Below are 15,248 nucleotides of genomic sequence, written 5' to 3' on the forward strand. Positions count from 1 at the left end.
GCAGCAGGCTGTCGGGCTTCCCTGGGTCCAGTGCGGTGCTATGGAGCATGGCGCGACCACTGGCCTGTGTGTGGAGGCTGCTTCCAGAACCAACTAGAGCAGAAATAATCCTAAAACTGTCACGTGGGGAATGTGAGACTCTATCCACGTGGCTGATGATGGCAACTGTTGGTAAAGCACTGACTGCCAAAAGTTTTACTAAGTCATCTCATTTAATCCACATGCTTCTACATTAGGAAGCTGAGGCCCAGGGAGGACAGATGCTTGCAAAGTCACATGGCTAGGAAGTGTCACATTTATTAGCAATCACAGCTACAGGAGGTGGGAATTATTATTCCCGTTTGTACTAAATCGCTTGAGTTTGAGGATGCCAACTGCAACCAGGCAACAGCTCTGACCTAGGAAGATGAGGCCCGACTTTTCTGTGTGTTCCTGGAGCAGGGCACACGGCTCCCCTGCAGCCCAGGCTCCCTGCTGCAGAGGGCGGTCTAGCACCTGCCTGCCGGGTCCTGGGCACGGGCCTGGACCTCCCTGGTACCTGCAGGTTCTCAATGGATGCTTGAGTCGCCTGCTTCTCTAGATCTAGTCTATCCTTCTAGGAAAGCCCCAAGATTCCCCACTCAGCCTCCCGAAGGCAATAAAATTCTATCTATTCAACCTACATGACCTCCTTTCAAACAACTATTGTGTTACTGTTCTTATTTCATGGAGAATCAAAACTTGGCAAGTCAGGCCAAATAGATCATTTGTATTTCTATAAAATTATATTGTCTAAATAGGGCCAAATTGCTATGACAGCTTATTGGAACCACCGAGACTGCTGTAAATGCCAAACGGACCCTGCAAATCGCCCAGCTCAGCCACGGAAGCATGATTCGCAACCTTCTATTTCATGCCCAGAGCTGTTGCTGGAGATGAAAAGTGTAAAAAGACCCTGCCAAAAAGCACAATTCGTCTTTGTGATTTATCTCTTTCCAAATGCTGACAAGCGGCCTTTGCTTCTCAAAGCCAGTTGCCAGGAGGTAAATACCAGTTAACCTTAAAAACAACATGCAGCCCAGTCAAGTTTTCTATAAATATTGTGCATGATAAATTATGTTAGGAGACTGTTTACAAAATGTGGAAAAATCAATAATGCTCTAAAGAAGAATGTTTAATCAGCCAAGGAGCCAAACAAGACTTGAAGGCAGGGGAGTCTGAAAAAGAAAACCTCCGAATCTCTGCCAAATGCAACTGGGTGTTTTTGTCCTTTTTAGCTTTTCTTCAGTGGGGATGGGTGTGGAGGCGTGGTGCCTGATTTTTTTCTGTTTCCTTGCAAATCTAGTAACAGGGACTCTTACTTCCTGAGGGTCTGCTCTGCCTTAGCCCCCAAAGGAAGTGCGTACAGCTATTGTCTCTGTAAATTTAATGCTCACAACATGATGGCATCGTGACTCATATTTTCACCGTTTCACAGACGAGGAAACCAACATCTCTGGAGGCTAGGTGGGTCCAATCCCAAAGCCAGCAAATGCCTGAACCGAGGCTCTAACTTCAGTTGTAGAGGGAGAGTCTGGGTTGTCTCAGTTCCTCAGCCTCCCGGTGTGATGGTAGCTCACCTCCTGCCAGGCGCTGTTCTGAGTGCTGGAGGTGTGAACTCATTTAGTCTCCACAAAGTCCCTGGAGACCTGCAGTTGCATTGTCTCCCACTGCAGTAGAGGAAACAGTCACAGATTGTTGTGCTACACAATGAGGAACAGAGTGATTGAGCAGCTTGACTAAGGTCACACAGCTGCTAAGTGACAGAGTGGGATTTGAACGGAGGGTGGATGTGTTCTATCTCTTGAAAGCAAAAAAAGTTGGATGATCTATAAGCCGCCCCCTGGTTCATCACAACAAGTGCCCTTCTTAATGCCCATCACCCAGCTACCCCATCCTCCCACCCACCGCCCCTCCAGCAACCCTTAGTTTGTTTTCTACAGTTAAGAGTCTCTTATGGTTTGTCTCCCCCTCTGTTTTTATCTTATTTTTCCTTCCCTTCCCCTATGTTCTTCTGTTTTGTTTCTTAAATTCCACGTATGAGTGAAATCATTCGGTATTTGTCTTTCTTTGACTTATTTTGCTTAGCATAATACCTTCTAGCTCCATCCACATTGTTGCAAATGGCAAGATTTCGTTCTTTTTGATCGTTGAGGAATAGTCCATTATATATATATTAGCAATATATATATATATATATACATATATATATATATATACATATATATATATATACATATATATATATATGTGTATATATATATATATATATACACATACATACCTATACATCACATCTTCTTCATCCACTCATCAGTCGATGGACATTTGGGCTCTTTCGATAATGTGACTATTGTTGATAGTGCTGCTATAAATATTGGGGTGCATGTGCCCCTTGGAATCAGCATTTTTGTACCCTTTGGATTAATACCTAGTCGTGCAATTGCTGAATTGTAGGGTAGCTCTATTTTTAACTTCTTGGGAACCTCCATACTGTTTTCCAGAGTGGCTGCACCAGCTTGCATTCCCACCAACAGTGTAGGAGGGTTCCCCTTTCTCCGCATCCTCGCCAACATCTGTTGTTTCCTGAGTTGTTAATTTTACCCATTCTGACAGGTATGAGGTGGTACCTCACTGTGGTTTTGACTTGTATTTTCCTGATGCCGAATGATGTTGAGCATCTTTTCATGTGTCTGTTGGCCATTTGGATATCTTCTTTGGAAAAGTGTCTATTCATGTCTTCTGCCCATTTCTTGACTGGATTTTTTGGTTTTTGGGTGTTAAGTTTGGTAAGTTCTTTATAGATTTTGGATACTAACCCTTTATCTGATATGTCATTTGCAAATATCTTCTCCCATTCCGTAGGCAGCTTTTTAGTTTTGTTGATTGTTTCCTTTGCTATGCAGAAGGTTTTTATCTTGATGAAGTCCCAGTAGTTTGTTTTTGCTTTTGTTTCCTTTGCCTCTGGTGATGTGTCTAGTAAGAAGTTGCTAGGGCCGAGGTCAAGAGATTGTTGCCTGTGTTCTCCTCTAGGATTTTGATAGATTCCTGTCTTACATTTAGGTCTTTCATCCATTTTGAATTTATTTTTGTGTATAGTGTAAGAAAGTGGTCTAGTTTCATTCTTCTGTGTGTGGCTGTCCAGGTTTCCCAGCACCATTCATTGAAGAGATTGTCTTTTTTCCACTAGATATTCTCTCCTGCTTTGTGGATGATTAATTGACCATAGAGTTGAGGGTCCATTTCTAGGTTTTCTATTCTGTTCCATGGATCTATATGTCTGTTTTTGTGCCAGTACCATACTGTCTTGATAATTACAGCTTCGTAATATAACTCAAAGTCCAAAATTATGATGCTTCCCACTTTGCTTTTCTTTTTCAACATTACTTTGCCTATTTGGAGTCTTTTCTGAATCCATACAAATTTTAAAATTGTTTGTTCTAGCTTGGTGAAAAATGCTGGTGTTATTTTGATAGGGATTGCATTGAATGTGTAGATTGCTTTGTGTAGTATAGATATTTTAACAATATTTGTTAAATATTTGCTTCATATAGAAGTAAATTTTTAGACAATTTAAAAAGAAAGCTCAGTACTCATTGATAAATGAGTACAGAATAAAAGTAGACAGTTTGGGGTCATGGCTCAGGGCTTACACCATGCTAATAGGATTATGATTGTTCTAGAACATTTAATGTGACTTGCATTAAAAAATCTGCCAAGGAAAGCTCTCTGGTCTCCCCGCTGCTGATTCCTGTTTTTTAACTATCAATCTTCAGAGAGGTTTGATAAAATCTATGTTCTAAGTAAAAGGTGATAACTTGTCATCCAAGGAGGAACTCAGTACATGAGGTTCAGAATTTCCTCCAAGTCAGCATCCAAACAATTTCCAATACTTTGTGAACTCAGCTAAATCCCACCTGGTAAAAGTAAGCTCTACTTCTTCCGCTGAGCTCACAAAACATCATGCCCCCAAACCCACCCCCTAAATGCTTGTGCCACCTCCTTATGGGTGGAAGAGGACAGCAGAATCCCTGGAGCTAGAGACCTCAGGCCATCAGGTCCTGCGAGAGTTAACTCAGCCAAGCTCAGCCAGTGGTGACTGAAGGATCAAGGATCAGAGTGGAAGTCAGAAATTGGGAGGCACAAGGGGAGGGGAGATAATCAATAGAGAAACTGCGCTGTATTTAACAGTCATTGGGTCAGTATGAGGCCAACTGCACCCATGTGGTTTAGACAGCTGGTTTGGTTCCTTCTGCTGCACCGTGAGGGCAGCAGTGGTCTCTGGTCCTGCTCTCTCACTGGTCTGCTTTCTCTCCAGTTCCAGAAGAGGGAAAGATATGTAATTACATGAGTTCACTGTTGTTGACACTAGATTAAGAAAGGCATCCAGAGGCGCTGGTTCCCATGTCCTTATTTACAGATGAAGGGGAGGAAGAACAAGGCTTAGATAACCAGGTTACTGGAGATAATGAAGTAGGATCCATAAATTTAAGAGCTGGGAGCTTCTTGCACTGTACATGGTCTTTCTTGCCATTGGTGCTTTACAATATTCCCTGGGTTAATGAATGAATAAACTCAGCACATTTCCTTGCTTCATTTTCTTCTTTATGATGTCAACACTTGGCTAAGTGAAGAGGAGTTGATTTGGAAGTTCCCACGTGAAAGATGAAGAGCTGCCAGCAAAAGAATACCCTGACAAAGATCTGGGGGTCAGACTGGTTCATAAGCTGTAAGTCACTCATTCAGCCCACCTCCTTAAGCACCAACCAAGCAGGATGCTGGGTGAATCCTGCATGATCACACCAGTTAATTGAGGAATCTAGCTCTGGGCTACACAGACAGGAGGCTAAATCAGGAGGAAGATTCTGTGCTATGAGTGTATGCCAGGTTGTACAGCAAATCAAGGCCAACATCATCAGATTGAGTTTATAAAATGTTAAGAAGTCGCTGGCCTGTAAATAAAGCTTTAGAAATGCAGCTTCTTCTCCCAGGAAGAAGTCAACACTGACCCTCTCACCAAGGCTAAATATTCACCTAGCTACAGTGTCCTGTAGCCAGGACTCCAGCCTTCCCAGGATCCCTTGAACCTGGCTACTTCCCCAGTTTTCCAAGGGGGTGAATTCAGAGTCCTAAGGAAGCAGGGAGATCCTCAGCCCCAAGAGGCAGACTCTCTCCAATTGTTCTCTGGTCCAGCCCCATTTCTCTACCTCCAGTGAACACAGCCTTCCAGGATCCCCAACCCTTGCTGGTATAAGCAGAGAGCGATGAAGTCCTTCTGCATACTTCCCATGTCCTCCACTCTTACTCCACCAATGCCAAGAACATCCTGTTCTAGACCCATATCATTTCCTGAATCTGCTGTCCCTAATCCAGGGGACCAGCCCAGCTCAAGTCACTGTCATCTGTGCCTGCAAACCTGCAGTTGCCTGCTGAGTGACTCCCCCATACTACTGGGGCCCTTTAGCCTGCTCTCCAATCCTCTACATGCAGTCTCAGCAGGTTGGCCCCTGGGTGTTTCCCCATGGATTTCAGAACAAAACCCTAAATCTTTATTGTTTGGGCTCACAGAGCTCCTCTTTCCCTGGGTCTTCCCTCCCATTTTTCAGGCTCCAGTCTCATGGTCTGTCCTTCACACCCTTATAAAGGTCACAACCCTCACACCACAGGGCCTCTGTCTGTGCTGTTCCCTCATATGGAAATCATTCTCCTTCTTAACTATTCCTCCTTTAGATTCCAGCTTTGTTGGCATTCTCCATCAGAGGAGCCAGTCCTACTGCTCATGTCCCAACCAGGGCAGTACCTCTGCTGACACCCTCAACTTCTCCCTGTGGTATCTATCATAGCTACAACTGTCCAACATGTTCAAATCTGTCCACTCTAACAGACTTCAAGGGTCATGAAGGCAGGAGTTCCCTCCTTTAATCCCAGTGCCTAGCCCAGTGCATGGTAGAGACTTAAATAACATTGACTGGCTGGCTTGCTGGCTGATTGACTGGCTGGATGAATGGATAAATGCATGGATAGATAGGTGAGTGGGTGGATAGATGGATGGGTGAATGGACGGATGGATGGATGGATGGAGGGATGGATGGGTGGATGGATGGAGAGGTGAGTGGGTGGTTAGATGGATGAGTGGATAGATGAATAGATGGATGGATGGATGGGTGGATGGATGGATGGGTGGATGGATGGATGGATGGAGAGGTGAGTGGGTGGATAGATGGCACCAAAGAGCACAGGGGGATGCTAGGGGTTCTGAGAGAGGATTCCTGGACTATCTCAAATATCTTATTAAAATAAGAAGAACATAAAGGACACCTCTGAAGGGTCTCCAACTAGAGTCTGAGATGGGCACCTTATGCCTTGGGGAGGCTGAAAACTAGTGAGTTCATAACCCCCATGACACCCTAACTCAAATCTCTGTGGAGGGCCGATGTAGCAGACATGGGTGCCATGCCCATAGCCCCTTGGTAGCTGCCGGCCATTGTCCTCCTGCGTGTTCCTTCTGGTGAACTAGGTTCTCACTGTCAGCCCAGAGTATCAAGAATTTGCCGCTTCCAATAGGAGGGTAGCTGGAAGAGAGCTGCCACAGCCCTGTCTCCTTGGCTCAGAAAACTGAGAGTATTCCCTCGGGACCATGCTCCAGGAGCCTCAGTGTTACTGCGCACTCAGGTACCCTCTGTTGGTTTCCCCCATTCCTGTCTGACTTCTCCTCTCGAATAAATGACTTGTCTCAAATCTGTGTCTCAGGGTCTACTTCTGGGGGAAGACAGTTCCGATGACTAACACATCTGCGACTTCAGGAAAAGCACCCTTTGCTTCAAGGGCCTTTGATGAGCTGCTGGGAGGAAGGGGCCTGCTGTGGCCGGGATTCTCAGAACTCCGGCCCTTCCTGCTAACCCTGAGCCGGGGGAGTCGGGAATGCAAGTCCAGGGCCATGAGGCCAGAAACATTTTCCTCTTTTCTTTCTGATGCTTTTTGTGACACTGCCACCTCATAACACAGTATTTGCACTGTGAAACCCTGAAAACTGCCAAATTCCATCCCATTTGGTTTAATACTCTTTAGGAGCTTGGCATTGTGTTAGACAATCCGTCATTCCCACGGCCCAGTTCCTATTTAAAAATTGCCCATCTATTTAAAGTTCACGATGAGGGGATAAAAGAAAAAAGACTTCCAAAGCCAAAGGGAACATGAGATAGGCAGAAGAAAAATCCAGTTTGCTTCTAAAAAAGGCTGAAAATTATAACCATCCGTGGCCTCATGTCTCAAGTCTGAGAATTTTTTTTTTCCTTCTGATTGTTTGCAAACCAAAGTGGAATTTTATTATGGGTTACTAAGTGAGCTTTTTCAAGTTCCTAGTCCCCCAAAGTCTCCACTCACTCTGTAGCTTGCCATTTAAGTTCGTCCTGCAGATGGGAAAGACAAGGGAGCCCAAATAAAGCGGCGGGCGTCTCTGAGCTGGAACTGCCTGCCCCTCACGCTGCTACATTTCCCCAGAGATTAGCCAGAGACCCAGCGCAGCCGTCTGACCTCTTCTATGAACAACAAAACCGTGATGAAGGCGACAGGAGTCAGAACACTATTCACTGCAGGAAGCCCCAGTATCCGGTAAGAAGTAAGAAGTACAACAGTACAGGATGCGCCTTGGGTCAGGGGGATGTGAAAGCCCTCAGTCTTTGTGTTCCTCCCTGGGCCAGAGCGTCTGCGTCTGAGCCCTCGGTTCTCCTCGGAGCTCAGCTCGCCTGCGGCTGTCACCGCAGGGCCACCAGCCTCCCGCCGGGAGGGACGCGGCGCCATCATGGCCACCTGCGCTGGGCTGCCGCTGCTGCTGCTGCTGAGGCTGCTTCTGGGCCAGCCCCGGGCAGGGGCCGGCGCTCACAGGGAGGCCGCGGTGTGCGCGGGCAGGGCCTGCTACACTGCGCACTGGGGCAAGCTGAGTGCGGCCGAGGCCCAGCTTCACTGCAGCAGGAACGGCGGCAACCTGGCCACGGTGAGGACTGAGGAGGAGGCCCGGCACACCCAGCGAGCCCTCACCCAGCTCCTGGAGTCGGAGGCGCCCCTGGCAGCTCGGATGGGCAAGTTCTGGATCGGGCTCCAGCGCGAGAAGGCCAAGTGCTTGGACCCCAGCCTGCCGCTGAAAGGCTTCAGCTGGGTGGGCGGTGGGGAGGACACGCTTTACACCAACTGGAACAAGGAGGTCAGGAGCTCTTGCATCTCCAGGCGCTGTGTGTCCCTGCTGCTCTATCTGTCCCAGCTGTCCCATGCCAGCCACCTCCCCAAGTGGTCCGAGGGCCCCTGCGGGAGCCCGGGCTCTCCGGGAAGCAACATCGAGGGCTTTGTGTGCAAGTTCAGTTTCAAAGGCATGTGCCAGCCTCTGGCTCTGGGGGGCCCAGGCCGGGTGAACTACACGACCCCGTTCAATGCCACCAGCTCTTCCCTGGAGGCCGTGCCCTTCGGCTCTGCGGCTACTGTGGTCTGTGGGGCCGGGGAAGCTGGTCAGGAGGATTACTTCATGTGCAGGGAGAAGGCCCCCGATGTGTTCGACTGGGGCAGCTCGGGCCCCCTCTGCATCAGCCCCCAGTATGGGTGCAGCTTCAACAACGGGGGCTGCCAGCAGGACTGCTTCGAGGGGGGCGACGGCTCCTTCCGCTGCGGCTGCCGGCCGGGCTTCCGGCTGCTCGACGACCTGGTGACCTGTGCCTCCCGGGACCCTTGCAGCTCCAGCCCGTGCCGGGGGGCAGCCACCTGTGTCCCGGCACCCCACGGGAAGAATTACACATGCCGCTGCCCCCAGGGCTACCAGCTGGACTCAAGTCAGCGGGACTGCGTGGACATGGACGAGTGCCAGGACTCCCCCTGCCCGCAGGCCTGTGTCAACGCCCCTGGGGGCTTCCGCTGTGAGTGCTGGGTGGGCTACGAGCCCGGCGGCCCCGGGGAGGGGACCTGTCGGGATGTGGACGAGTGTGTCCCGGGCCGCTCGCCCTGCGCCCAGGAGTGCACCAACACCGACGGCTCCTTCTACTGCTCCTGCGAGAAGGGCTATGTTCTGGCTGGGGCGGAAGGCACCGAGTGCCAGGACGTGGATGAGTGTGCGGACACGGAGAACAGCCTTTGTGATAGCTTGTGCCTCAACACGCAGGGCTCCTTCCGCTGCGGCTGCCTGCCGGGCTGGGAGCTGGGCCTGGACGGGGTCTCGTGCACCCCGGGCCCCACATCCCTGGCCCCACTGTCTGGGCCTCCCCAGGGGGAGGATGCAGGAGATAGAGAGGGGAAACTCGTGCATTCTGCCACAATGTCCAGGCCCACCAGGGACCCTGAGGGCACCTCCAAGGAGGCACCCACCGCAAAGGGACCCTCCCTCCCACACAACGCCCCCGTCACCCTGGCCGCACCCCACATGCCGGCTCCCAGTGGGCCCCCTGGTGTCTGGATGGAGCCCAGCACCCATCACCCCATGGTCACCCCTGGCCGTCGGGAGAATACAGAGGAGGATTTCACCGCCAAACAAAGCGATGAGGGCACCGACGGACAAAAGCTGCTGTTGTTCTACATCCTGGGCACCGTGGTGGCCATCTTACTCTTACTGGCTCTGGCTCTAGGGCTACTGGTCTACCGCAAGCGGCGAGCAAAGAGAGAGAAGGAGAAGGAGAAAAAGCCCCAGAACGCAGCTGACAGCTACTCCTGGGCTCCAGAGTGAGCTGAGAGCAGGGCTTTGGAGAATCAGTACAGGTAAAGGAGGCCTCAGGTCACCCAGAGGGGGTGGGAGGGTGGGCAGTTGCGGGGAGGTGGGAGGGCAAGGACCGGCACACAAAGCAGGCGGAGTACAAGGGGCAGGTGTTGTCCAGGCTGTCAGCCCAGGGGCACTCACTAAGGGCTGTCGCCCTGCCGGGGACATAGAGCACGTGGGCCTCTCCTGGGGTCTAGATGTGCTCGGCGGGTCACAGCAGCTTCCAATGCTGTCCTGGTTGTTTTCTGTAGTCCGACGCCGGGGACGGACTGCTGAAGGTGAAACGGCCCCAGAGACACTGACAATTGGCTACCACCATCCTCAGAGCTTTACACACCCCGTCGGAGGGCGGGGGGGCACATCCTTCCAAAAGACTGGACTGGAATCTTAGCAAACAGTTGTAAACATTCTTAAAGGCCTGGCCACTTGGAATATACAGGTATTTTCTACGTGTGTGTGGTATTCTTGAAGTGGATGCAATGGGTTGGGATGTCATTTTGGGAATTTTGTGAATATTAACAATTCTCACTCACTTATCTTGTCAAATTCAAATGTGACTGATTTCATGTCTGCCGCTGGTTCTGGATCAAGGGCTTACAAGTCAGGTGCTAATGGAACTCCTTTTGAACTGCTTCTCTGCTCACTGGAATCATCTAAGAAGAAAGGGTGGTCTGCTAATGCTAATTAGGATTGGAATGTTTCGTTCCTCTTGGTAGAACAGAGACTAAATCAATTGTTAAATTACGTAAGAAGCTTTTTTTTTTTTTTTTTTTTTGGTCAAAAGGAACATATTCAGGACTGGAAACATCTCTTTACATTTGCGTTCATGCATTTTCCCATCACAAGCCCTGCTGAGCTTTATAGTTGGAGTCCTGCAGAAAGACCAGAGTACACTGATCTGTTTAGGTAGCAAGGATGCTGGAAGTTTAGAAATTGCATTTCCTAGTTCTTAGTGTCTCTAATAGTCTTGGGTTTATTTGCAAGTGAAGTCTGGAAAGTGTGGGAGAAGTATAAAGTGAGTTGAAAGCTTTTTTGAAAGCACGTACTCCAAAGAGCTTGAGAGAGAAACCTGGGGTTTGTTCCACAAATACTTGAATCAATCCATCTAAATGCACTTGCATTAACACACACTGACTATTGATGAGGTGAACGCACACAAGGATAAAAGCTGGAGACATCTCGTCTCTGGGTGAGTGCAGCCCCGAGACACCTCCCATGCCACCTGCCTTCCCTGCGTGCTGTTCTGGATTTAAATGCTCTGATCCTAGATGGACGGAGCCCTGAGAAGTCTCTCATTCTGATTATTAAGGCTGTGTGAGGGGGATGAGCTGCTGAGTCTTGAAAGCCGGCATCGTAAGGCATCTTAACCTAGCTCACAGCTGGTATTGCTTCTTGAGAACACGATCCTGTCTTGTGGCTGTCGCTTGCAAGAAAGGGACCGGGCAGGCAGGACGCTGTCCCCTTTCTGCTTGAAGAACGTTTGTCACATTTTTCTCTATTTCTTAAAAAAAGTGGGGGAGATGGGAGGGAGAGAAAAAAAGAGAATAGCTCAAATCTTTTGCAACCACAAAAACCACTCAAAGCAATTTTAATTTATTTTTAAATGCTCACTTGCAAAGGTTTCCCTTCCCTATGTAGTGGTGGAGAGTACTCTCTCCCCACGCAGTTCTGCCTGGGTCACTGGAAAGCAGCTCGGGGATTCACCAACGGTCAGAGCTGTTAAAAACTGCCTGACTAGCACCGGGAGACCTCAGGTCATCTGCAGGCTTGTTGCTGTCACCTTGTAGAACAGAACGGGAGTGTGTTTTCTTCTAGGGATTCCAAAACCTGCCTGTCAGAACCAGGGTGCCCTACTGTTTCTGGTTTTGCCTTAGAAACACATCTGTCCCAGAGGCGGACACCTGGGGCACGAGGAGCTGCCAGGTGCACGGCCCTCAGAGTTAAATAAATACACTTTAGATATTTTTGAAATGTAGATGCTATATTTCAGGGGTTTTGTTTTGTTTTGTTTTGTTTTTAAGGAAATGGGTAACTGAAGGAGTGGGTGTAAGGAAAGATGAAGGTTTTGGAGGACTTAGCACAGTATTTGGAACTTCTGCTTTTTAAAGACCTCAGTTGAAATACTGGTGCTTAACACCCAAGGAGGCAAAGGTTGTATCCACTGGCCATAGGACCCTTGGCCATCTGTTGTGTGGGAACCAACCATGCCACTATTCAGATGATTTTAAAGAGTTGGCCAGATGCGTTGCTGACAATATCGGCACTTACATGAAATAAATGCAAATTCAACAGCTTTAGCTCCAGGCTTTTACGATTCTACCTTGTCACTAGAAGGAAGGAGACATTCCTGTTCTAGGCTTCCCCTAAGCCCCTCTGGGGACCTGTGGGACCTTGTACTGGCTGAGGTCCCCAAGTGTGCCCGCTCATTTTTAGAGTCGGATTCCTTCTTCGGTGCTTCTATGTTTGAATCCCTCCGTGGGTAAAACGCCCTATCCCGACAGCATGAAGACCACAGATTCCCACTGTGAAACATGCAAGGGGAGAAATGGGCTGATATACCTCTGTCATTTTGTCTGAGGGATGTGAATCCTTGTTTGGGGAGATGGGGGCCCACGGCAGTGGATACACAAATGCCCACTGGCTGCGTGGCCATTGGCCAACAATCCTTTTATCCAGAAGCTCCCCAGGTGCCTGGGCCATGACACAGCCTGAGAAATGGAAGGGATGGAGCATGGGAGAGGTAGGCTCTGCCATGTACAGACTCCTCCAATGGTGTCCCTGGGCTGGGCAGGGGCATACCAGGCACCGTTCTGTCCCTGAGCTGCCGAGCAGCAGAATGGCCAGGGCGATAGGGAAAGCGAGACAGCTTCACTTGGCAGCGAGCTCTAAGACAATGGAGACTTTTGTCCAAATAGAATTTCCCATACTTCAATAATTCTAGGATGCACTTAGAAAAACTGTATTCAGAACAAACCCACTCCGTCCTGTCCCCTCCCTCCAAGGTGGATCATTGAAGGGGAGGATGCAGCCCACTATGCCCCTTCCTGAATTTCAGGGATGCTCCCTGCTCTTTGCTCTTGTTCATTTGCACAGTGATGCAGAGCAAGCCCCGCCCCAGAATCTGAGGAGTGTATAAAGCAAAGGTGGGGCAATTATCCGAAAATGCCTTGAGAGTGGCGGACCCGGTGGGGCTTTTTGTAGGGTGCACCCACCGCTGCTCAACACTGTGGCTGGTGTCCCTTTGGTTCACCCTCATGCCTGATTATCATAACCGTGATATCTGGTGCTACACAGCCGCATGGTGTTTTCTGGGCAGCATAAAGTGAGTGACTCAAGTGGGTTTCTTCTTAAGGACAGGAGAGATGCAGGCTAACACCCTCCCTGTGATTAGGCAAAAAGATGGAATAAAAAGTTAAACACGTATGCGAACGTGTTTATGTACATAGTATAGGAAGAACTAAGTTGGAAATGAATCTCTCTCCCTGAAACACACATGTGCGTGTTGCTATTCTTACGTTCCATTCAGGAGCCCCTGTTTGAACACATCCTGATAGGACCTGGAGTTTTATCACCGAAAAACCTTTGGAGAATATGGACGTGATCACTAGCTAATTTTATTCCAGCCCTCTTTCCCACAAATATTCCTGTGAAAACTAAGAGAACAGAGGCAAGATTTGACCTAAAAAATGTACTACATTCAAAATAATGCAGTTTTTAAAAGCAAATATAGGACAGCCTTTTCCTATTATTTTTCTCCTTAGCTTCTCCATTGTCTGGATCAGGAAAACAGGAAAGCATGGCTTTCTAGCAGCTGCAAAATGGTGTAATGTCCTCTCCATATTTCCATCACCTTAAACAATAGATTTAGCATGGGAATCTGAGATATGATCCCTGAAAACATCTATCCCTATCTGCTGCAAAACCTACTGCTATGTCTGTGTGGTTTGTGGTGTTTGTCAACCAAAAAAAAAAAAAAAAAAAAGCTGATAATCAAAATTCTCCATGTATTCTATAATCAAATACCATATTCTGTTCCAGATTCCTGAAACTAATGCTCACTGAAGTGCTGTAAAAAAAATGAATTGTGTTTTGACCTGTTCTCGGAGATCATGCCCATCTATTTTAGGAAGAAACTCTGGAAATTCTGTCTTACATTGTTCCTCTTATCTGCAAGGGGGCAAGCATTTCCTTTCTGCACATTTTGCCCACCGTTCTTCCAGGCTGGGTACTTTACTCATATTTGGCTGAAGCTTGAATTAGGTCATTCACAAGGCCTTGTTTTGTGATACTTGATGTGACTGTAAATGTCAATCATCACTGCACGAGAGCTAGATGAGAATGTAAGTATTTTTAAATCTGTGGATTTGAAAGGTGGTCCACTAATTCTGCCATTGTGGGATTTCTCTGTAGGGCTTCTTTCTGTCCTGGGCACAACTGTTTCCCAGGGCGGGGAGGACAGGCTTGGCCGCTGCATCGGCCTTACGACTCTGAGAAACCAAGAGGCATCTCAGGTCCGCCTCAATGAGTAGCCTGCTTGTTGTCCTTTGTGTTTTATGTCACATGCCTAACCTAATAAACTCTGGAATGCATTTGTTGTCAATTTGTTTTAATACATTTCATAACAACTCTAAATACATGGCAGAACTTGAATTCATGGTCATTAAACATAACCGTTTCCCTCCTCAAAGAGTTGCTTAAAGAAGTACCTTGTCTGCCCCATTTCTGCATCTTTACCTACTGGTAGTGACACTAAGTCCAGGGCACCTAGGTTGGGACGAGGCCCTGTCCACGGGGCAAGGACATTCCGAGGGACTGGGCTGCACTGTGTCCTGTGTCCCAGCTGCTGAACCCAGCCAGGCTGGACTCAATGCTTCCAGATTTGTCTTCTGGTCTGAGTCTACTCCCCCATGCCTCTCTGCCCGTTTAATTCCCTGCATCGTTTTAATTGCATGGGGGGCACCTGGTGCAGGATTAAACATGTCCAATTGGTGTGATGTGGAAACACCGTTCTGTAATTATCATAGGACCACTTGTCGCCACTTTGTCAGCAAAGCCTTTTCCGTTCGTTTAGCTAATTACACAGGCAGACCACATCCCTCATTGCTTGGCTGCGCGAATCTCACTGTGCCTGGAGGCCCGGGCAGCAGGTGGTCTGATTTGAGTCAGCCTGCCTCTCAGACTGCGTGCCTGGTGAGAACAGGGCCTGGGGAGGAGAAAGTGCCCTGCTGTCATGCTAAGGGACAAGACACTTCCGATAACCATTCATTGCTTACGGTTAAATAAAGCTGATCCTTTTAGCAGTCCAGTCACTAACGAAATACATTTGGAAATTCTATCTTAATATGAACAGCCATGGCTGCCTCCCAACACACACACACACACACACACACACACACACACACACCACAATTTTAACAGGCTTCTCTTTCATATTGAAAAACCTGAGGCCAGTGTTTCCTAATTAAGGAAAAGCCCATGAACAAAATTGCCAAATTTAAAC

General features: G+C 48.4%; 1 protein-coding gene across 1 annotated transcript; it reads left to right on the top strand.

Moving 5' to 3' along the window:
• Nucleotides 1-7,543: 7,543 nt before the first annotated feature.
• Nucleotides 7,544-14,337, top strand: CD93 (CD93 molecule). Its single transcript, XM_035005745.1, has 2 exons — nucleotides 7,544-9,750; nucleotides 10,000-14,337. The coding sequence occupies exon 1, from the start codon at nucleotides 7,820-7,822 to the stop codon at nucleotides 9,716-9,718; it is 1,899 nt and encodes a 632-aa protein (XP_034861636.1). The 5' UTR covers nucleotides 7,544-7,819; the 3' UTR covers nucleotides 9,719-9,750; nucleotides 10,000-14,337.
• The last annotated feature ends 911 nt before the right edge of the window (nucleotides 14,338-15,248 follow it).

Source organism: Mirounga leonina, unplaced genomic scaffold (assembly GCF_011800145.1).
Source record: "Mirounga leonina isolate KUSES-001 unplaced genomic scaffold, KU_Mleo_1.0 Mir_150, whole genome shotgun sequence".
Taxonomy (NCBI): Eukaryota; Metazoa; Chordata; class Mammalia; order Carnivora; family Phocidae; genus Mirounga; species Mirounga leonina.

Coding starts and splice junctions, on each gene's coding strand:
- CD93 (XM_035005745.1), top strand. CDS start 7,820: ATGGCCACCTGCGCTGGGCTGCCGCTGCTGCTGCTGCTGAGGCTGCTT.